Source organism: Copadichromis virginalis, linkage group LG22 (assembly GCF_057382275.1).
Source record: "Copadichromis virginalis isolate Kocher_CV1m ecotype Utaka linkage group LG22, C_Virginalis_male_GT1.1, whole genome shotgun sequence".
NCBI lineage: Eukaryota > Metazoa > Chordata > Actinopteri > Cichliformes > Cichlidae > Copadichromis > Copadichromis virginalis.
Window position 1 is genome coordinate 14,207,477 of NC_140638.1, and position 23,104 is coordinate 14,230,580.

At 40.1% G+C, this 23,104-nt stretch overlaps 3 protein-coding genes across 3 annotated transcripts; 2 read left to right on the plus strand and 1 right to left on the minus strand.

Moving 5' to 3' along the window:
• Positions 1-210: 210 nt before the first annotated feature.
• Positions 211-3,976, minus strand: LOC146682993 (uncharacterized). Its single transcript, XM_085446047.1, has 4 exons — positions 3,564-3,976; positions 2,846-2,929; positions 1,044-1,614; positions 211-912 (listed from the first exon to the last, which is right to left on the minus strand). The coding sequence occupies exons 2-4, from the start codon at positions 2,911-2,913 to the stop codon at positions 616-618; spliced, it is 936 nt and encodes a 311-aa protein (XP_085302173.1). The 5' UTR covers positions 2,914-2,929; positions 3,564-3,976; the 3' UTR covers positions 211-615.
• Positions 3,977-9,287: 5,311 nt separating this feature from the next.
• Positions 9,288-12,109, plus strand: rpz2 (rapunzel 2). Its single transcript, XM_085446824.1, has 2 exons — positions 9,288-9,384; positions 11,013-12,109. The coding sequence occupies exon 2, from the start codon at positions 11,060-11,062 to the stop codon at positions 11,744-11,746; it is 687 nt and encodes a 228-aa protein (XP_085302950.1). The 5' UTR covers positions 9,288-9,384; positions 11,013-11,059; the 3' UTR covers positions 11,747-12,109.
• Positions 12,110-13,536: 1,427 nt separating this feature from the next.
• Positions 13,537-21,983, plus strand: krit1 (KRIT1 ankyrin repeat containing). The gene is made up of 17 exons (XM_085446270.1): positions 13,537-13,754; positions 16,023-16,192; positions 16,393-16,549; positions 16,647-16,739; positions 16,844-16,973; positions 17,062-17,305; positions 17,389-17,504; positions 17,659-17,802; positions 17,941-18,097; positions 18,332-18,439; positions 19,883-20,039; positions 20,193-20,344; positions 20,439-20,605; positions 20,707-20,794; positions 20,892-21,098; positions 21,479-21,595; positions 21,681-21,983. The coding sequence occupies exons 2-17, from the start codon at positions 16,091-16,093 to the stop codon at positions 21,768-21,770; spliced, it is 2,229 nt and encodes a 742-aa protein (XP_085302396.1). The 5' UTR covers positions 13,537-13,754; positions 16,023-16,090; the 3' UTR covers positions 21,771-21,983.
• The last annotated feature ends 1,121 nt before the right edge of the window (positions 21,984-23,104 follow it).

Genomic DNA, 23,104 nt, shown 5'->3' on the forward strand with positions numbered 1-23,104 from the left:
GAAATGTGGTTCAAGTTCTGCAAATTTGGACAGCTGGAGTGGGTCTGAGATGCAAAGGTTAAGCTAGTTGTTCACTGCTTACAGTAAGCAGTAAGCCAGAGGAAGATGGAAGTACCACTAACAAAGCAATGCTGCCACCATGTGACTGGATGAAAACAGCTCCTGGTAGTATGGTGCTGGTTAGAGGTCATAGAGGAGGCTGTTTCAAGCTTCTCTAAAGACCTCAATATCAGCTCAAGTGTTGGACTCATGTTAAACTCTGCGAGTTCAAGGACATTAATGTTACTCAGTTGGCTTGTTTAAGCTTTATTCCAATTTCCATATGACCTAACTGGTGATTTATGTTCACTGCAGTGTCCCCACAGCAATTACAACACATGTCAGCAGTTTTCACAGCAGTTCATTACTGTCAAAAACTCAAACACTTGGCGCCACCTCTGATTTATTTTTGAGTTGCATTTATTTTATTCCCCAAATCTTTTGCAGATGAGACATTTCATCCCAGGCAAACTTTCCATCATAATTACTTTTGCCGAGCTCGGTCAGATATTAGCACCGAAACGTTTGATTAATTACTTTGTCAGTGAGGAAGTTAAGTGGCTAAGAATTGTGTTATTAGACCTGCTCTGTCTTAAAAGCCTCTTTTAATTGGAAGTCAATGATCATTTGAATAATAGGGGCAGCGGGAAAGTCCATGCATATGATTCCAAAGCGCTGGTTCAGGTCCGTCTTGGCCCTCAGGTACTCGTACAGCTGTGGGTTGATGAGCTGTGCGACGGCCCTGGGGTGCGCGAACACGCCGGCTCCACTGCTGTAGGTGAGAAAAATCTGGGCTTTGTTTCCTGAAGGTGCAGCCTCCAAGTGGTTGTAGACACTCTGCCATTTCTCCTGCACATGTGCCAGTGTGGGCACCTGGAGGGAACACCAAGTGTAATTTAAAATAGTGCAGAAACCAAGTAGGATCACGTGGAACATAGGCAAGGTAATGAATATAAAACACTACTGACATCACAGGTAGTTTGAGTATAAAAATGTAGGCAGACCTTCCAGTCATCAGCTATGTCCATTGAATCATAACGCATCCCCAGATCTGGCCCATTGAAGTTCTGCAGGATGATGATCTTCCCTCGAGCCTCACTCATGGTTGGCACGAGTCGGCTGTGCCACAGCAGGTCCCAGTGAGAGTAGCGATTGATGTAGTCTACCACAGCACCATAGATGTCACCCGTCTCACTGAACTCCTCCTTTAGACGCATTAGCACTGTCTCAGTTGGATACTCCTGCAGGAAGTCAGTCACTCCCTCCAGGACGTCGCCAAAGTGCGCTCGCTGGTAGGACACCCCGTGATGAATGGTGAGGTTTCCGTTGACATGACGCACACGGATGTCTAGGAAGCGAACACCAGCACGGAGCTGGGAGGCCAGGCTCCAGGTCTGGCACTCTGCATACACACCACCATATAGGGCCATGGTGTTGTGTGTCCCAGGCATGGTGATCTCTGACAGCAGCCGATCATCAGGGATGCTGGCCATCCAGGCCGGGTTGAGGAACTCTGGGTTGGGTGTGTCATCATAGTCAGGCCTCTGGATTGCACCGTTACTCGAACTAATGACTCTAAAACACAGACAGATAAAATAACTTATCTAGTACAGGGCTTTTCAAATTTTTGCTCTCAGGTGCAGAGACAGGAATCAATCCACCTGAGCCACAGTTGCCCCATGGGACAGTCCTTAGGCCTACACTACACCAGTATTTAAAATTATCCAGGTAACTTCAGGATTAATCCTGGGTTTTCAGTACTACACAGGAGGATGTGGTACATCACCACTCCAGAATAAAGATTAAAATCCGAAGGTATGAAATCATCAACTACTGACCAGTGAAAGTGGAAAGTAGGGTGTTCTAAATCATTTTCAATAGCAACCAAAGTATTTGTGTATTGTAGGATTATAAAATCTTACAATAATACAGAGGAAAACCCCAACAATCAGATGACCATTTATCAGAAAGTACTTGGTTACAGTGGAAAGGAAAAACTCCCTTTTGACAGGAAGAAATTCCCATTAGAATCAGGCTCAGGGAGGGGCAACCATCTGCCATGGCCATTCAGGGGTGAGGAGATGAAGACGAGACAAATGAAAACAGAATCGTAGATGAAACTTTATTCTTTCATTCTTGCAAATAATTTTACTTTTTTTTCTTGTTTTATATATGTGATTCTAAAACTTCATGGTCATGGAGGCCAGTGGTCTTCTTCTGGCCGCTCTCCCTTTCTGTACCTCTAACTCTCTGTCTTTCTCACCACCAGTTCTCATGAAGTTCCACTGGTTGGTTGTAGGACCTCAGAGAGGAGTGCCCAGCTGCAGTGGGGCGGCACAGCTGTCTCCCATCATCTAATCTTCACCACAGCATTTAGAACAGCTTTCTTTCTCAACTGTTACCACGTTGGTCAATTTTTGTCAGTGGTAATGCTCTTGTTAGATTTTAAACTCAATTCTTGTGTCAGTCTTCATTTTCAATTGTTCATGCTGTCTCTTCTTTGTCCTTGATGTGCAATTCCTGCTACTATTTAAATATACTGCTGTATTAATAAATCTTTTAACTGCTTCTATTTTCCAAGGATGTCTTTGGCTTAAACATGACAGAACCTTTGAAATATTGACTCTCTTCCAGTTTTACTGAGAGAAGCACTTAAACTTACTTACTTTTTCTTTTGATTTATTGTGTGTGCTTGATGTTCTGAACTGTTGGTGCAATAAGAAATAAAAGTTGCACTGAACTGGACTAAAACCTAAAATGGAAATATATTTGTTGTGGGTAAGTAGCTCCTCTTTGACTTACTCACCCCAGCAGGACCAGCTCGATTAACAACTTGTGCATTTTCACTGAATCTTGTCTCATATTGTTCCTCATTTCTGATTTTCCAGTCCTGGAAACAGATTAAAATTTAAGAGCATGAAAAATAACAAGATCCAGTTTAATGTAATGATAGAATTGACCCATTTAAAAAAAGAAGAAAAAAAAGAAAAGAGGTGCAACAAAAACTTAAAGAAAAATCTTACAAAATCTTGCATGTAAACAATGACGTGTTTGGAGCAGTCATCCAAATATACACGCTGACTTATTAAAAATGTGCTCATTAAAGTAAGGCAAGCTCTTTTTTCCACAAAAAAATTCACTGAAAAATAAATTTATTTAAAATATTGTCTGTAATAAACTCCTCATTACAAGTGCCGACTTAAATCCATTGTCTGAAGGACAAGGTTTTTTTTTTTATGGTCAATTATGTATTGTTGGATGACAAACATGTAAAACAACAACAGAGAAAACAGAAGCTGAAGAGCTGTTCCCATCATGAAAACACGCCAATCTAAAAAGCAGTAAAACTGTAACAGTGGAACAGTAGCAACTGATTCTGAACCAGCTCGAGGTCGACCTCTGCTGAACCCCGTGGCCCATTTCAATGGCAGGCTTAAAGCTTTCTAATCCCAAAGCTGAACCAAACATCCACAGCTACTGTGTCAAACCTGCTGATGTGCCTCGCTGTTTGCTTCTGTTCTTACCTGAAACGAGCTGGGGAGCCGTCCTCGGTCCAGTCCAGAAACGTCCTGGGAGTGTCGAACAGGGAGAGCGGGGAGTTGAGGTGTCAGAGGCAAAATTTGGTGATTTGGGAGATTACTGTGGGAACTAATACAGAGGAGGAGTTGAGGGGTGGGAGTGCAGTACTGTGCATGTGTGAGGGTGGGTGGGAGCGTCAGTGCGAGGGGTAGCTGTCCCTGAATATACATAATGAAAATAATGCCAAAGAAGTAGATGAAAGATCCAATTTTATATGTGTTTTTATATATTTTAAAACTTTAATTTTTGTCTGAATTATGGTTTAAAATAGAGAATAAAAACACAGAAATGATCATGTTTCTTTGGTACAAGTCAGTTGTATGCAGTCATGTTACAGCTGAGTGATTTCTCACAGCGTTTATCAGTCTTCATAAGTTAATATAAGCCCAGTGTTAATATTGGAATGAAAATTTCAGGGGAACTTAAATGGATTGAATGGAAAATGCTAACAAGGAAAGATCTACACAAACTGCATCGAAGGCTGTGAGGTGGGCTTTAATTCAGTTAAGGAAGCCTAATAATGGTCACTTCCAGTTCTTATTAAGAAGAGAAGGCACATCGTACCCTCGAATAAAATGCAAGTTTTTAATTGTCAAACTTTAAAGGAGAACTGTTATGCAACGTCCTTATTTTCTGTCAAATATATGCTGTTACAGTGGCAGATGCTAATGTCAGACATGGTCAAAATGATGACCACTGTGAGCCAAAAGACTGCTACAAACACTCCGGTTCAACATTTTATTTTATTTTTAATTATCATGGTTCTGCATGATGTCACTTAGGGGGATAACCCTAATGAGGACATCACATCCACACATTTTTGGCTGTCAGGCTATAGGAGCTGTCCAAACCTTCTGTTTAAAAGAAACAGCCAATAGAAAGAAAGTAGGCTTAAAGAGGGAGGAGCCCAAACATTCTTTGGTTTCATGCAGTGGATGGACTTAAGGGCCACACACAGGGCCAGTATAACATAATTTATTCTGAGAATTTCAAGAATTACCACTATATAGTGTTGAAAGTTAGGCTATTAGGGTCTCTTTAGACACAACAGATGAATTTTTACTCAAATATATTTTTAACTCAATCTAAGATGTATCTGGTAGTGTGTAAACATGTGGAAAAATGCAGATGTTTGCTCAGTTTGTCTCATATCACAGTCAAACATTGCACAACAGCCTAGTCTTTGTCTTGTTTAATCATGTTTGCTTAGCTGTCTCTACATGTCACCAATCCAGAGTGTGTAGAACAGAAATTGCTGCAGTTTTGAATAAATATTTGACGCCAGGTGAATTTGAGCGAAACATAACAAATTCACCTGGCACAGACTGGTAAATATACTCAAGATTTAGATCAAATATAACTATAGGAGGAGCTGCTTATCCAGCATACACTGAATGTAGTCCAGGAAAGCATCAACAGCTCTGTAAGTGAAAGAAAGGGTGGAGAATTATTAATAAATGCAACCACGAGAAGAAGATCAGAAGAACATGCAAAAATGAAAGGAGCATTACAATATTGTCGCTTTTGAAGTCTGTCCAGTTGTAAAGATTAAAGAACCCACAATCTCTCAAATAGCTGACATGTGCTTTTTGGAAACTAGTTTTTACTGGAAATAACGTTATTCATAGACAACCTTACTCAGAATAGCCATATTTACTCACTGACAAATTTAGTCTAGGTTAATAAGTGATGGATGATACCTTAAAATGGAGAAAAAAAATCTGTAATATAAAGGAACAAGAAGTATCTTAAATGTCTTTTAATTTAAGCAGAACTTCCCCCTGTAACTTTTACACCATATTTAAATGATGAATTAATGTCTATGCTGCTTTTTACTCAAATAGTCAGCGGAGGTGGAGTGTTTAATGTTCAGTGTTTATAAGATTTTATCACTGTCAGTGTTATGTGCTGTTTTTATTAGATACTGTAAGAGTATTTACATAATCCTTGGCTGTCCTGATAGTTTCCTTGTGAAAACAAGCAGAAAATATCAAATGGAGCCAAAAACTGCAGTTGGTATAATGGCCACTCAATGGCTCCAAATGCAAGTCAATGGTCAGTGCCATTCATGTCAGCTGTTCATGTTTATGGACAAATACAAAAAGTGGTTTGGGTCTATAGCTAGTATGCTTGTTTATAACTTTCAGTATATTATTTGCCCTTGCTGAAAATATCTGGCTTTGACCTTCCTGTTTTTATCAAACTTCAAGCCACCTTTCAAGTCTCTCTTTTTTTTGTCTCCTCCTGGAAAAAAATATCTACACCCCATTAAAGTCCTTCCTGTATGAACAAAGCAATTCTGGAAGCGTTCCAGTCTGAGTTTAAAACTCACCGCAGCACCAAAGCCACTCTTGTAAAGCTTTTTAATAATATTCTTTTAGCAACTGATTCTGGTGAATGTGTGCAAGTTGTGCTTTTGGACTTAACAGCTGCCTTTGACACAATGTACTGTGAAATCCTCATCTCCAGGCTGGAGCAGTGGGTGGGCATTACTGGCTCAGCTCTGTAATTGTTTAGGGACTAACTCTATGACAGAAATTTTGTGTCAGCATTGATGGTTTTACCTCTACCTCTGCTGTCCTCCCCTGGGGGGGGGGGAACCACAAGGCTGCATTCTTGGGCTGCTCCTTTTCTCTTTGCACCTGCTATCACTTTGCACTATTTTCTGGAAACACAATATTTTCTTACATTGTTATGCAGACAACTGTCAAGTTTATTTTCCACTTACACACACTGGTGCATACTCTGTCCACTCTCTGCCTTATCAACATCAGGAGATGGTTGTGTCCTTTAGAGTCTAGAGAAGTTGCAGGTACTACTGGGTCTAAACTTTAGACACTCCCTGTATGGACTTTTGCTCTCTGGCCCCATATGAGAAATCCATTATCAGTAATTATTAAAATCCTTTTATTTGTCTTGAAGTCTTTTAATGGTTGTGCCCCATTTTGTCTGTGTGAGCTGCTGCACCCATATATCCCACCTCATTGTCTCAAGTCAGCAGAACAGATGCTTTTGCTTGTTTCAAAGATGCAACTCAAACTCAGAAGGGACAGAGCTTTGAAGTTGTGGCTCAAAAATTGTGGGTTCACTTGTTGGTTTGCAATCTGGTTTAAAAACACACTTTTATTCCCTGGCCTTTGACCCAGTGTGAGATGTTGACTGTGATCTTAAGTTACTTTGTATGTACTCCTAGTGGTATTACCTGATAAGATAGCAGTCCACCTGTGGCTCCAAAACAAGCTAAAAAGGCCGATTCCAGGTTTTGGACAGAAGTCTACATCCCAGTGGGTGACTTTATGTTGACTTCAAGGATGTTTCAAATAAAGTCTAAGGTGGAAATGCTTTTTTAATCATATATTATTATGGGGTTTTTTTAGCCTTTTTTTTTTTTTAAAGAAGCCCAGTCTATCTGTGATGGGACAGCTGATTATCTTCAGGGCAATAATTCATCCTTCATATGACCACCTGTGCCAAAGTTATTTTCAAGGTTTAGGTATTCCTATGTAAACTTAAACATGAAATAAAGTACTTCATACAGAATGTGTGTAACACATATGCTGTGACCGTGTGAATAAACTTGTGTTGTCTTAGGAAAGTTAACCAAAGACTTCAGGGTGTGTCCAGAGGAAGTTTCAGGTGAATGCGAACAGAGACAGAAAATCCTGAAAGTTTAATGTTAAAATTAAATAAATGGTAATATTGTCTCTGACTACCATCAAGTAAAACTTTATACAGAACAAGACATCACAAAAGTCTTTCAATATAAAAAAGTAAAAATAAAAGACATGCTTGGACTTGTTTGTTGAGCTCCTGACTGTTGTATCTGTTAGAGTTGATGCTTTTGAGATTGTCATTTGTGCTAAGATATATATAACCACTGCTTGTGTGTGTGTGCTGATAAAATGTTTCTCCTTCTATGATGGAAGAAGCAGCTTTGTTGCTGTAATTTTTCCTTACACATTTAGAAACCACAAGGTTCTGTTCATCTGAGGTGCAGGACTGCTCACTTCTGCTTTTTACACACCTTAGTTCGTTGAAAGGTCGCATCCTGTATGGGGTGACTGGAGAGGTTGATAAGAAGTTATGCCTTGTATGGTATGACGAGGGGCCACACACACACACACTCTAGTGTCAGTGTTTTATTTTATATACCAAAGAAAAAAAAAGAATAATTTACGAGTGGATCTTTGTAGCTAATAGCAGAGAAGTCTGCCCACTGCCTCTGGTTGTGTAGGGCTCTTGGCCTTTGGCTGTAGGCACTTCATCTGGACCTATCTTTTCCCTCATCTCACCGTGAGATGCGTAGCCTTGGGTCTTTGTACTCTTGGGACCTACAGACGGTCTATTAAAAATAAAGTTTTCTATAAGGGCAGATGTCCAAATTCAAAAAGTGGTTAATATTTAATGACAGCATAATGACCTCAGGAATCCTCTGGATACTTGAGACTTTGATCCAATGACTCTGATTATCAGAATGGCTTCTCTTACACGATCTGTACATATCTGACACTATTTTTTTTAACATTATCTTCTTCATTATGAATGAAATCAGTTTCATCACGCTCTTAAATCTGCCAGGCCTGTTGCTGTCATTGGCTGTTTTTCCCATCAGACATCGTACCAGGAAAATCAGGCTTTGCAAGGCAAGTTTTGAAACTGAACCTAGACCAGCCTCTTGTTTAAGGCAGACATTTTCCTTATTTGTTTATGTTGGTAAAACTCAAGATCCTTCTGTATGTGTGTCACCTTGTTCCTAAAAGCGCACTCAGTCTGTGTAGACTTTTTAGGATAATTAGAGGGTCACTTTACCCAAGTTGTAAAAAATTATATTTTCTCTTCCCTTTGGGGTTGTATCTGAATTTCCAGTGTAAAAAGTCAACCAAATCAAAAATATGGAGAGACCTTTGTAAATAAGAGAGGAGGCGAAAGCTTAGACTCAATTCTGGTGGTCAAAAAGTAACACTTTGTTTGACTTCCTCCATTTGACTTCCTCGTGAACAGATGTAATTTTAAATAAACATAAAACTCTTAGGTTTAAATAACATTTCCTCTTGCTAAACTCTTAGTGCGCCAATATTTATTCATTTATTTTTATATTTTTGTGTCTCAAATGTTGTGAAATGCTAAAAAGAAAACATACCAAAAAAATAAAAGTGTGTACGTAAGTTTTATGTGACTAGTATGAAAAATATTCAAATGAAAGCTGCTGTCAGCAGGCAGTGATACTGTATCTTGAAATGTTCTTTTTCACTAGTAAACAAAGCCATTTCCAGAAACACAGGTTTTCTTTTGTTATTCGTCTCAACTCACATCCTGAAAAATGAATGAACGAATAAATGCAAAGACAATGAATAAATATTTCTTTCATGACGATACTGATACTAACACACATAAGCAGCAAAGACAATAGGGAGACATTTGTTTCTGCTCATTAGGCGCGATGATGCATTTCACTTCATTTTACTGATAATTTCTGTAGTATCTCGTCACCCAAACTGGTTGGGAAGGTGTGTGACCATATGATTAAAACAATGACAAAAGGCAACAAGGGCTGGTATTCCAGCATGTGGTTGGAGCTTCAGCCACAGTGTTTCTAGATGGACTCTCTCAGCCAATCAGCACAGAGCACGCATGACTCACTTCCTTGTATCTGCTCCCTTATTTGGCAGGAAGGGGTTGTCCTTATTTGACTATAGGGTGGAAAATGGTGGAAGGCAAAGCCAGACGGCTGCAGTAGACTGAGGATAACCAGCAGTTTTATCTTTGGTGAGTAAACATCTGCCTTCTGTGCTTCACAGTCTCTGATCTGAAGGGTGTTTAGAGTCTATTTGAAAGCGAGTTTGATAGGGGGGACTGGTAGCAGCATGCTAGGGTGATTCATGTAGGAGAGGCAGAGAATCAGGAAATGAGAGAAACAAGCTTGGAAACAAACAGCAACGCAATCCCGAGACTGGGTTTAGGTTGAAGCTGCCAAAAGAAATAGCTTCTGGGATTGAAAGTGCTCAGTAGATGATCTACTGAAGTTCACAACCTGGAGCCATTTCTTTGTTTCCAGTCTTTCTAGTGTTACTACAAATAGACACACCTACTGTTATCCCTGAGTTATTTTTCCAGCACGACAACATTGAGATTGATGATTAATGCTAGAAGTATGACAAAGATGCACTGCTATTAGATGTGGATGCATAGTTTCACAGATGAACATTTACACTGATGTGGTAAGTAATCATTCAGTAAATTGTCTCGGTTTATGCTTCCTAAATGAAAGGATTCGCTTATATCCTTCTTTACGTCATTAAGAATTGATCATCTTTGAGTCTTTAACATATTATTTTGCATAAAAATGTATTTTTTGTGCTTTACTGCAAACAAAATGCCGGTGATTGAAATTATAAAACCATGCTTGTTTCATTTTAGCTGAATACTTCTCTTTAAACTTAAACTATATGTTGTTACAAGTTTTCTAAGAATTACTAACTTTTTTTGACATAAAATGACAAAAGTTTGCTCACGTATCATAGACGTGATTATTTGTGGGTCTTTTTTGTGCTCTGTCACATATGAAGTATCACTGAACTGGACTTTTACTTTGTTAACAAAATTCTTCCTTGTGTTTTTACACGAAAAACTTAGAAAACACCAAAAGGTTTATCAGTAATGACACATGCCTTCCCTGTCACATGTTGCCCATAACATTAAGTGTAAGATGACACCTTTAAGTATTACTCTACACGATATGGTGCATAGGCAGCAGCTGGTGACATGTGTGTATGCCAGCAGTTAGCTTGCTTTTAGTTGGCCTGTGAAAAGGGGGGAAACGTTTGTGACTTAACACACCTGTTAGGTGCAAAACGTGGCCAGGCTTTCATTCCAGCGGGGAATTTTTTTGGAAGGGTATTTAATTGTAGTGGCAAACAAATGATAAAATAGTTAACAAAACATGTCAAAAAGTGGATTCTGTTTATCTTGATGTAGCACTTAGATGACTTCTGAAGAGGTCACTTGGATGAGTGACGGGAGCAGCCATAAGAAAAAGAGGGATTTGCGACCCAGTTCAGAGTTAAAGCTGGTGTGGTCATATGCTATATCTAGCACAGTGTGGATGCAGTTTTAAAGGGCCAGTAAGTAGAGAGGGCTATCTACCAGTTGAAAGATCGGTGGTTCAATCCCTGACTCCTCTAGTCTGGATATCAAAGCAACCTTGGGGAGTATACTAAACCCTTAATTGCTCCAGATGTTTTCGATCCAGTGTCAGTGTGTGAATATTAGGTGAAAAGTTTTTTGGTGAATGAAGCTTTTAAGAAGAAAGCACTTTGAGTGCTCAAATAGAGCAGAAAGGTGCTGTATAAGTATTAGTCTGTTTAACCTTAAAATCTTTTGTTCTGTCTCTCCAGATTCACTCTGTGTGCACTTTTAACTTGGCAGAAGAAAAACAGCAGTGATGGCTGATTCAGCACAAATCAAGAAGACCGCAGCCAAAGTGTTGTGCTGTGTGGAGAAGGTTTCCTCCTTCGCCTCCTCCATTGACCCCATCTTTGGTGTTGTCTCTTCCCTGGTTGGAGTGGCTCGCAAGGGCCTGATGGATGAAGAGGATCATCCTCTGGAGAAGGACTTTCAAGCGATCCACACCAAACTACAGAGCATCTCTCAGAAGAACCAGGAATGCCTGAAGAAGATCCACATTGACGAGGTGAACGAAACCTACGGCAAGTACGAGGAGTACATCAAGCACCAGTACAATGCCTTCAACAACATGGTGGCACTGGTGAAGAAAGATCCAGGCAACGCCATGCGCCACATGGAGACCTTTGAGAAGATTTATGAGAGGGACAAGTCTGACATGAGCCTGGATGTGTATTATCGTGGCGTGGTGGGTACACAAACGCTATTCGGAAAACCGCTGCTAAAAGTGTACTTTGAACACTGTGAAGGCGACCGAGAAATCATGGAGCGCCGCTGTTCACACATCACCCACCTCTTCCACATGGGCCTCATCGCCCTCATGGGCTACACAGCTGTTACAGAGGACGATGAAGATGAAGTGCGCGAGAAGTGGACTGGCAGGGTGCAGGACATCCAGGAGAAGATGCAGGAGGTGCTCAGCGAGTGCAAACCCCAAGCATCCTAAGCCCCACAAGGAGAGAGGACATCCTTTGAGTCTGGTGGTACTAACAAGGGGACCAATCAGGACTCTCAGCTGTGGATTTAAAAAAAATAAATTATGCTATTATATAAAAATATATGTAAGACCAAAGCCATGTTTTCATTTGAGCACTTGAGCTGCACTGGATGGTTGTACTGCAGCATCTTACTTGTTGTCTTGACAATGTATACTGCTTTCAGAGTTACCACTATAATGTTCAGCTGCTTTGTGCTGCGCCTCAATAGATGCTGAAATTTTATACAATAAAATGTATGAATTATTATACAGTCAAGTTGTATATTTGTGAAATAAAGCTGCAGCAAAAAAAATAAAGTCAATTCATGAGGGGCAAGTCTGGAACTTCTCTAATAACTCAGTCTGCTGAGCTGCTAGAAACCAAACCCCACTACACAGTTAATAAACTCACAAGAATTTTATTTATATCCATACTTCAGTTCCTTTTGAAAAGTGGCTCTCTGAAACAGAAACTGCTATCATAATACCAGCAAAACAATTGACTTGACTTCATGAGAACTTGATGTCTATTTAATACATTCCTTTCTTTCACTGAGTTCAACAATGTAGTAATTATTCTGGGTTTAAAGAAGCCTGTTAGAGTACAGACTACATAATTCATGAATTATGATTACGCTTTAAGCATAAATAGCACTGGGGTGAATCTACTGTGCAGCTCACTTGGTTGAGCAGGTGACCCATATGCAAAACCCATATGTAGAGGTATGGGTTCAAGGTTGCCCCAAAACCACCCCCAGTGTGTTATTCCCCCACACTCTTTCCCAGAGTTCCTGTCAGCTTTCGATTTTCCTATATGGAAATTTGAGTCTGCCTGTAAAAAAAATTAAAAAAACAAAACACATAGTTTCAGATTTCCTCAAAATTTCAGCTTAATAACACAAACCTCTGAAAAATTAACTTGAAATTTCAAGTCGAAGTGATTTGGGAGGTCGCTTTTGACAGTGAGTTTCACCAGTTCTTCAAATATATACATAAAATTTTTTCCCTTTTTATCAGTCAGGGTTGAAGACTGTGAGAAAGTGTGGGAACTAATGTGAGGAATATCAATGATTAGGATATATTTAACACACATTTATCTGTTAAATTTGCTAATTTATTATGGTTAATAAAAGACATCGCTAGCTTAAGTTATACAACTGATCCAATTAATACATACGTTTATTTGCTTTATACACCCCTCTAGCGGAGAAACATCTAAAATATCTATCTATCTATATTATATATATATATATATATATATATATATATATATATATATATATATATATATATATATATATATATATATTAGCTGTTGGCTATAATATTCAATTCAAAATGTATTTTTTATTATCCTAAAAATTGCATATAGCCTTCATAGCAAGCGAAACTCGTACTACTACTTGTAAAACTTCTGAATGATTATTATGTTATTATGTCAAAATATCTCAACATTTCAAAGCCTGTAAGTCAAAATTTGAGCTAATGACCTGAAATTTTGACTTATGGATGACAATTCAAAAAAAATATTTAAACAAGCTTCCATAGATTTTTCGGGGGAGGCGGTCTTTTAAGAGGACAATAAATCATATTGAAATTCTGAAAAACTCACAAAATTAGAGATAGATTTGATTTTTTTTTTTTAAATATATCCATAAATAAGTCTTACGGAGCACAGCAGACGCTACCTGACGCTCATGCTTTGTTATTGAGTGTACGTGGTCCCCCTCACCAGCAGAGTCCTCTGTCGTCCTGCCGCAGCTGCTGCACTCAAACGTAACGTGATTCCTCTGTTTCTCTGCAGCCCTGCCCCGTCTTAAAAAGGCCTGCAACTACCTCAACCCAAAAATAACTGCTCCTGGAAGCGGTGCTGGGGCAACCTCCCGGCTTCAGACCGCTAATTTAACCCAATTAAGACGAGCGGAGAGCCGAGGAAAGCTCCGTTTGGTGGTTTTGAAAGAAAGTCACGTCGCTTTCGGTAAGTTTCAGCTGCTCGGAAAAGCGGAAAAAAACATTGATGAAGATGAATGTAGCATCCCAGCTACTGCTGCTGACTCCCCTCTAAAAGTTCTGTCGTTTAACGTGGACAAGGAAATGTATGACAACTGGTTGAATACGACAGTGTATACCGTGTGTGTGTATAAAATACAACATGTAAAGGTGTCCGTGTAATAACAGTTGAAAGACAGCCGAGCCTGGTTTCCGGGGCGTGACCTGTCTTTGAACTCAACAAGTTTGTCTCTGAGATGACTCTTACTAGTTTTACTGTGTGTTAAATTATATTTTACTTATTTATATGCAGTTCAAAAGTGACTAAAAATAAGATACAATAAATAAAACGGTGTAAATACACTACAAAATTAAAAATAGTAGGTATACAATATGAAATAATAAAAGAATATATATGTATAGGTATATTTTAAAGCAGTTTGAGAATATTTGAGCTTGTTACATGGTGTGTTATCCTGCACCGTAGTCGTAAAGAGATGGACATGGTCAACAAAAATACTCAGGTGGGCTGTGCAGTGTAAATGAGGCTCTGATGGTACTAAAGAGGCCAAAGTATGCCAGTAAAATATCTCCCACACTGTTACACCACCAGCGGCAGGCTGAACTGTGGATTATTCTGACGCTACCATTTGATCGTAGCAGCAGAAATGCTTTTCCATTCTTCTGTTGTCCAATTATGGTGAGCCCCTGTGAATTGTTCTGTTCTTAGCTGACAGCTGTGGTACTTGGTGTGGTCTTCTGCATCAGGGTGCTCTTCTGCATACCTTTTACCTATTTGAGTTGTTGTTGCCTTGCTATGGCATCAGCAGGGCATTGTCACCTTAGAACTGCCGGTCACTGGATATTTTCTCTTTTTCTGATTTCTGTGTAAATTTGGCAGCAGGTCTAATCTTACACTTCGTGTGTTTACGAGGTGTTCATTAAATTGTGTGATTGGTTTGGGGGAGGGGGGTACTACCTCAGTGTGGTAAACGTGGTCTTTGTGAATATTTTATGTTGTACAAGACAAAAGGCATCGAGGAGGACGGGGTTAAAAGGTTCTCTATGGTGCACCGCTATGCTTCACAACTCCACAGCTGTTAAGTCAAACTTGAGAGTGAAGTTTGCAGCAGTTCTTACCACACTTACTTTGGGTGCAGCATAAGTGCTACACCCGCAAGTGCTAGAAGACAGCCAGAGACAACGACGGAAACAGAAAATGTGTTCATATGCATCAGCCCTACACAGATACACAGTGAGCAAGTTAACAAATCAGCAGTTCTGGACATCAATTATGGATTATGACATCAATAAGGTTACTAGAAGTGCTTTCTATCCCTTAAAATATATCTGACATTAGAAAATCCTTATCTCAAACTGACTGGGAAATTGGTTCATGCAATCACATCAAGCAGGTTAGATTATTGTAACGCTCTATTCACTGGATTACCCAACTCATCAGTAGGATGACTTAAGATCACAACATGGCACACAGTCCTTACAGGCACATGAAAGTTTGAGCATATTGCCTCAGTATTGAAGGAACTTAATTTGTTCCCATTAAAATTATAAAATTGCCTTTGAAAGCTTTATTAACTAATAAAAGTATTTTAATGGTTTGCCCTCAACACACCCGGTATATCTCTGACTTGCCCACTGTTTACTGGATGACTGAGAACCTTCACAGACACACTGTTTACAACCCTATCTGACCTGGTCCAGATCCAGGTCCAGATTCCCAGAATTAGATCCAAGTGTGTTGAAGGTGCTTGCAGTTATTGTGGTCCAGTTCTTTGGAACAAGCTCACCTGAGATCAGTTACAACTGTGCATAAATTTAAAAACAGACTTGACCCTTTTTAATCACTAAATAGGTGGTGATGGGGGTGGGTTGCTGTATTTTGCTGTTTTCACTGCCACAGGTTTTATGTTTTTGATCTTCTGTGTTAAGCACATTTAGTTTGCATGTAACTGCAAACTCCCACATGGGTGTGTTCACTTTCTCTGTCCACGTGGTGACAGCATTAAACAACGTTGGACATCATAAAATTGTGTGAATGGGTGATTGGTTTTGGCAGTGAGAGCTGTGGGGCTCCAGGTCGGTCACTTGCTTTGGTGTTGGAATCCAAAGTTTCTAAAGTGTAGGCGCTCTGTGATCAGTTAAACCTGTGTATAGACTGAGTGTCACTGCTCAAACACTGAATTACTTTTCTTAGCAACCTTCACCTTTTTTGATATTTTTTTCCCCCATGTTTTAGGCATGTCTCTCCACGGCATTTGGCCCCCATGTAGCATATTTTCTCAGGTCTGAGGAAAAGACGCCACGATGGGCAACAAGGACACCCTCGAGGATGTGTTTGTTGCTGTGCTTCGTCCGAAGAATCAAGTCAGCCTGAGCTCGAAAGAATACAGAGCCAAAGCCTATGAGGTAGGCAGACAATCAGTTAACACACTGTCCTCAACGTCTTACAGTGAGGTGGAAAGAACACTGATGTCCTGTAATGTATTGTTGGTTTGGGCATATCACTGCTGTATGCATGAATAATAAACACCCTTCAGTGAATTCAGACCCACTGGAGTTTCTAACTGAGCCTCTGTTTGCATGTTTTTCCTCTGGCGTCTGGGTAGATCCTTTTAAAAGAAGTGCCTTTAGAGGGGAAGGAGAAGAAAAGAAAGAAAGTCCTTCTGGCAACAAAGCTCAAAGCAGGAGGAGACAAATCCAAATCCATATTGGATTATGTTGATGAAACGATCAAACCGCTCTCCAGTAACCAAAGCTGCGCTGGTGAGGCTGACGCATTTGTGCACAAGCTGATTTATTAAACTGTTGTTTGGGGGGAGAGTTAGGAACCACTGATCTAACCAGTGTTTTTGCTGTGCAGGAAAGCGTGTGGTGCACATGAAGAAATTTATTCTTGAAGGTGACAATGAAGGGAAAGAAGCCTCACTTTTTGTTGTACCAGTCAGTGTTAAAGGTAAGTAAACTATATCTCATCCTGAACTGATCTAGCTAATTTTATTTAATGTTTAACAAAGTTTAAGCTGTGCATGCAGTAGATTAATGAGTCCTTCTATACAGACAACAGCAAGCCTGTCCACAGCCCTGGGAGCCCCAGCTTTTACTGCTTCCACGACATAATGCGGGTGTGCAGTGAGACCAGCACTCACTTCTGCTCCGTCACCTCCAAGATGCTCCTGGCTTTAGACAAGTAAAGAGAAGTCTGTAAATGTGCTCTTTAGCTCTGCGATTTTGTCAGAGGTAAACGCCCCTTCCCTTTGCTTCTTTCCCCTCCGCAGATGGTTAGCAGAGCAGCACACTGTGCCTCATGCCATCCCTGCTTTATTCAGACCAGCACCCGTGGAGCGGGTGAAGACCAACGTAAGCAATCCGGCTTACAGCAGCGAGGGCAAACTGAGTGATGAGGGTCTGCACATGGGCTACACTGCTCTGGAGATCAAGAGCAAGATGATGTCCCTGGAGAAGGCTGACATGTGCATCCTGAATCCACTCTACGGCTCAGATCTGCAGTACACCAACAGGGTAAGGCTTTATATATGCAAAGAAACATAATTCTTCTGGTGGATTTGGAAACTTAAATCGCCCTCCTTTCGTTTTGTCTGCAGGTGGACAAAGTTATCATCAACCCATACTTTGGGCTTGGGGCACCAGACTATTCCAAGATCCAGATCCCCAAGAGGGAGAAATGGCAGCATGGACCCAACTGTGTGACAGAAGACAAGTGAGGGCTTGTTTTGGTTAACTGCTATCGACTTTGTGTCTAACTTTGTCTCTTTTTGGGGCGCACTGGACAGTCTTGATTAACAACGTGGATGCCTTGAACTGAAGTCATGTTTAGTCACTGTTCTCTTCAGCATAAATTCCTGTCTCCACAGGGATCACCAGTGGGTGGACGACTTTCCTCTCCACCGCAGCGCCCTGGAAGGAGACACTGAGCTGATCTCTAAGCTTCTGGACAGCGGTTTCTCAGTCAAGCAGCTGGACAACGATCACTGGGCTCCCATACACTATGCCTGCTGGTGAGTCTCCTGCTCATCTGACAGCTCAAGAAAGGCTTAAAAGTATCCAAAATTTCTTATTTTCCTGGTCTTTTTTTTTTTCTTCTTTTTTTTCCCATTACTTATGTTTAAGTTTGATATTTATGTGGTTCTATCCAGGCACGGTAAAGTTGAGGCAACCAAGCTGCTGCTGGAGAAGGGTAACTGTAATCCCAACCTGCTGAACGGCCAGCTCAGCTCCCCCCTGCACTTTGCAGCCCGAGGAGGCCACGCAGAGATCGTCCAACTGCTGCTGCAGCACCCTGAGATCGACCGGGTACAAATTTAACACTTTTTTTTCTTTTTCTTTTTTTTTATTATTACTTCAAAGAAATCCTGTTGCAGCTAAATGTAACTTTTTTTTATTGGTTTGTAATAATAATAATAATAATAATAATAATAATAATAATAATAATAATTGCTGATTTGTCTTTTATCAGTATCCACATACTACATAATAAAGTGGTAAACATTAATCACTATGTCTTGATACTGACTCCTCCACCAATAGCACATAGAAGACCAGCAGAAGAGATCGCCGTTCCAAGTGTGCGAGGAGAACAAACAGAACGAGTGGGAGGAGACTGTGAAACTTCTGCAGCAAGCCAACAGCAAACCAGTGAGTCACACAGTTACACTATTTGTTATTCCTTTGTGTGGAACAACAGCCTTTTCAGGATGTTATCGAGATAAAGTTTGCAATTTATTTCTAAATACACTTCAGCATACTTAAGCCCATAAGTATAGACTTCCCAATGCATATATTTTTGCTGATTGATTTGCAGGCGTTGTTGTTGTTGTTGTTGTTGTATTTTAATGTAACATAATAGTTGTTAAACAAATATGGCATCCTAAAGGCATCACAGTACATAAAATGGTAATAACAAAAATAATAAACAATAAAACATAATTGAGGAGTTTGATGAGAATATAAATGCTGCTTTAGATCCTAATCCAGATGAGGTGGCTGTAGCTCAGGAGCACGTCGTGCACCAATTGGAAGGTTGCTGGGTTGATCCCTGGTTGCTCCAGTCTGCGTGCCAGAGGATCCTTGGGCAAGATAATAACCAAGTTGATCTCTGATGCCACGTTCAAAGTCACCTTTATCACAATTCTTCCCCGTTTTAACTACAGCAGGTCATCTTGACCATGTCTACTTGTCTTAATGCAATGACTTGTTCCCATGTAATGGGTTGTGTTGATAAGCAATTGGAAAGTTGTACCTAAAGTGACTTGTGAATGTAATTCCCTGGCAGTTAAGTTTTTTTGTTTTGTTTTGTTTGTTTTGTTTTTTTTGATCGCCTGTTGGTGATATTCCTTCAAGAACAGTCAAAGGTGTCAGACATTCCCAGGACTAAGCCATGTTTCACTCTTATTTTGCATGTCATTATTGTCTTTTCCTTAAATAGAAACCAGCACTCCATAAAGAATTATGTTTCTGATATTGGGCAAAGGAATGGCCCTGAGGGGTTGAGTCATGAAAGCTCTGGGATTATAGCAGCAAAGCTTGTGGATTTTTGTAGCTGTGTTTTTCATGCTTTTTCATAATGAGCTAGTCATTGTTTAGTTTGTTTGCTCGTGCCATGTTTAATTAACCTTATATGTTGTTGATATTGAGTCTGGCATAGATGCGTTCACTCATTTTGATATTTTTTTTCCTTGTTTGAAGAAAAGGGGTATCCAGTAAAACACATGCACATGTGCAGTTATAACAACACAGAGCAGACATGACAGCTTCCTTCTGATATAACACTTTTTAGTGTTATAGTATGCTTTAAGTAAAGCGAAGTGTATTGAAATGTTTCCTGAATGTTCAACAATGTTGACAAGTTTTTTTGTTTACATATATATGTATACAAATGTTTTAAAGAGAGGTTTATACTTTTATTTTTAAGAGAAAGATTGTTAACTTGTTTTCTGTTATATCGCGAGAGTACTGTTGCCCGCGAGTTTTTGTTGGTGTGTACGGGGTGTAAGATGGCATAAAGAATAAAGCGTCGTGTCTTTTGACTTTAAACTTAATATTAAGAAATCCACCATTTGTGCTGTTTGTGATCCACAGTACGAGAAGGTGCGCATCTACCGCATGGACGGCTCGTATCGCTCCGTAGAGCTCAAGCATGGCAACAACACAACTGTGCAGCAGATCATGGAGGGGATGCGTCTGTCTCAGGAGACCCAGCAATACTTCACCATCTGGATCTGCTCAGAGAACCTCCGTGAGTCCACTCGTTTCTTTTTTTTTTTTTTTTTCCAAATGTATTTATTTATTTAATTTAGTAACATCAATGCAATAAAGACCAAAAGCTGTAGTTAGTGGTGTCACTGCAAGATCCCAGAAAGATTTGTGTGCGTGTGGTTTTGTGTGTTAGACCTGCAGCTGAAGCCGTACCACAAACCCCTGCAGCACCTCCGGATCTGGACTGAGATTGTGACAGATCTCACAGTGCTGGATCCTCAAAGGGAAACGCCACAGCTCTTCCTCCGCAGGGATGTCCGACTGCCCCTTGAAATTGAGAAAAAGGTAGGTCACTTTCACCACCTAAGCATCAGTGACAGCTCAACTCGAAATGTTTTGAGAGCTCTTCATCAGCTTCCTGCTGGTGGCTTTGTTTCAGGTGGAGGATCCGCTGGCCATCCTTATCCTGTTTGACGAGGCCCGGCACTGCCTTCTCAAGGGCTTCTTCCCTGCTCCAGACAACAAGCTGATCACGCTGGCCAGCCTCCTCCTGCAAATCATCTATGGCAACTATGAGAGTAAGAAGCACAAGCAAGGGTTCCTCAAGTAAGAGACGAATCATATTTTGTGTTTAAATCACTTTTAATATCTGCTCTAACAAACTGATTTATTTGCATTCGGATAAAATCTGTGCTTTATGTAAACAGTGAGGAAAACCTCAAATCAATCGTGCCGATATCCAAGGTGAAAAGCAAAGCATACCACTGGACCAACAGGATTCTTCATGAGTATAAAGTACACTTGTGTTTTTATTTTAATTGCTTTTTATCTTATAAATACATTTCAGTGTTCCCTGAGGTGACATCAGGTCCTGTCCCTCTCTCACCAACAGGCTCTGAGCACCAGCGAGGGGGTCAGTAAAGAGATGCACCACCTGCAGCGGCTCTTCTTGCAGAACTGCTGGGACATCCCGACCTACGGAGCAGCTTTCTTCACAGGCCAGGTCTACACCAAGGCCAGCGCAAGCAACCACAAAGTCATCCGTGTCTACGTGGGGGTGAACACAAAGGGACTGCATCTCATGAACATGGAAACTAAGGTAAAATGCCGTTTTGCTGGGTTTTTAAATTTTTGTTTTTTTTTATGTTTTAAGCTCTAGTTTGTGAATGTAAAGCTACTTATTCTTCAGCTTGGTGGAGCAAATGGATAGATGACTATGAGCATGGGCCCTCCCACACGAATTTGCCTGTTTTTAAAGCATATGCAATACGTGCTCGATTGAAGCACAATAGCACAAAGCCGTTTGCATCTACAGAATGTATTTGAACTTGCATTCTTAGATTAGTTAGATTTTTACTTAAATATTCCCTCTGGGATTACCATAGGATAGATTAAACGATAATGCTGTATTTTTGTTGGTTTTTAAGTTTTAGTTGAAGAAGCTTGATGTGACATTTTATTACACTTCTTCTCTTGCAGGTCCTTCTCATCAGTTTAGAGTATAGCACGTTTATATGGCAGCTTGGACATGCAGACCAGTATTTCCAGATACACAGTGGTGACAACAAAATGAACTTCATCGTGCACACAAAACAGGTAATAAAGCTTTTCTCGAAATCCAAATAATATTTATTGAAATATATATGGTTGTTAACCTTTAAGGTCTATTCTTTCCCTTCAGGCTGGCCTTATTGTGAAGCTCTTAATGAAACTGAGTGGGCAGATAACTCCAAATGAGAAAGGCATCACAGACAAATACGCCTATGGCTGAAAACTGTTGAAGAAACTACCTGCCAAAAAAATTCCCAGTTCGGGTTGTTTGTTCCGACCATCATCTGACTGCAGTAACTCTGGAAAGCCTTTCCACAAGAGCCTCATTTTGTACAACTGGCTTAGTGATATACTTCACATTCTCTATTTTAATGTTTCCTGGATTTTGATGGCATGTAAATATGTTTATTATTTAATAAAGTGATTGATTGTATGATCAGATGTGTTTTTCATATTTAGGCAGAAATGACAATGTTATTTTTTTTAGAGGAATTCATTCGATGGAGGCTGAAAATCAATATTTGCTTTATTATAAATGGGGAGCACTCTCTCTTCTCTCTTCACTGGGTGAAAATGCCCTGTTGATGCCAGAAGTTGGAGAATAGTGGCTGGGCTGTTTTAGCTGAAAGGAAGGCAACAGTTACTCAAATAACAGCTGGCTGCAACCAAGATATGCAGAAGAGCATCTCTCAATGCACACTACATCAAACATTAAAGCAGAAGACCATACTGGGTGGTCTTCTCTTGCCAGTTAAGAACAGGAAACCTACAGTTTGTGCATCATCACCAAACATTTCCTGGTCTCACCTGGTGGTGTAAAGCTATGGAGGATATTTTCTTGGCATATATATATTTTAAAATAATGTATATTAAAGAACTGAACTTATGAGGTTTTCAAGGCTACTGATGAAAATAAACCTCATTTAAAACATATTTGTAGCCCAGCTCCTGTACTAGTTGCACTCCATCACAGGATTTTGAAGTGGTTATTAGTTACTTATTTATTTAAGGTTCCGCAATTGATTTTATGCTTTTACTGAAAGGAAAATGTTGCTATTGTGCACGCTCATGTATTGCTAATTTCATGATAGCAGTCACAATCATTAATTAAAGCTGCAAGCAGCGTTATGAGGGCCCTCGCACCCCCAGCACGTCGAGCCACGCCCAACACCTAAAACCAGCACCTCCGATCTGATGTCACATTGATGGAATTCATGCATTTAACCACCAGCTAACAATTCATCTCATTCAATCATGATTATAGTTGTCCCACTAGGTGGCGCTCTAACTATTACCGACAAATGGCATAACAAACATTTCCAAGCTCGAGTCTCATCACGCCTGCGACCTTTGGGAGAATTTGGACATTTAGATTTTGAGTGACAGCAGATTACTGCTTTTTGGCGAGTGATTGAAACTCCACGTGCCACCATGACAACCCCGTTTCCCTGAACGTAAAAAGCTTCGCAATTTAACATCACAAAGGTCTTTAGATTCCACACACTGGAGATTGGTTCAATATGATGAAATCCCTTGGAGGAGTACGTCAAAGAA

Coding starts and splice junctions, on each gene's coding strand:
- LOC146682993 (XM_085446047.1), bottom strand. CDS start 2,913: ATGAGGAACAATATGAGACAAGATTCAGTGAAAATGCACAAGTTGTTA. Junction 1,615..2,845: donor ATCGAGCTGGTCCTGCTGGG/GTGAGTAAGTCA, acceptor TCTGTGTTTTAG/AGTCATTAGTTCGAGTAACG. Junction 913..1,043: donor ACATAGCTGATGACTGGAAG/GTCTGCCTACAT, acceptor TGTTCCCTCCAG/GTGCCCACACTGGCACATGT.
- rpz2 (XM_085446824.1), top strand. CDS start 11,060: ATGGCTGATTCAGCACAAATCAAGAAGACCGCAGCCAAAGTGTTGTGC.
- krit1 (XM_085446270.1), top strand. CDS start 16,091: ATGGGCAACAAGGACACCCTCGAGGATGTGTTTGTTGCTGTGCTTCGT. Junction 16,974..17,061: donor ATGCTCCTGGCTTTAGACAA/GTAAAGAGAAGT, acceptor TCCCCTCCGCAG/ATGGTTAGCAGAGCAGCACA. Junction 20,795..20,891: donor GGATTCTTCATGAGTATAAA/GTACACTTGTGT, acceptor TCTCACCAACAG/GCTCTGAGCACCAGCGAGGG.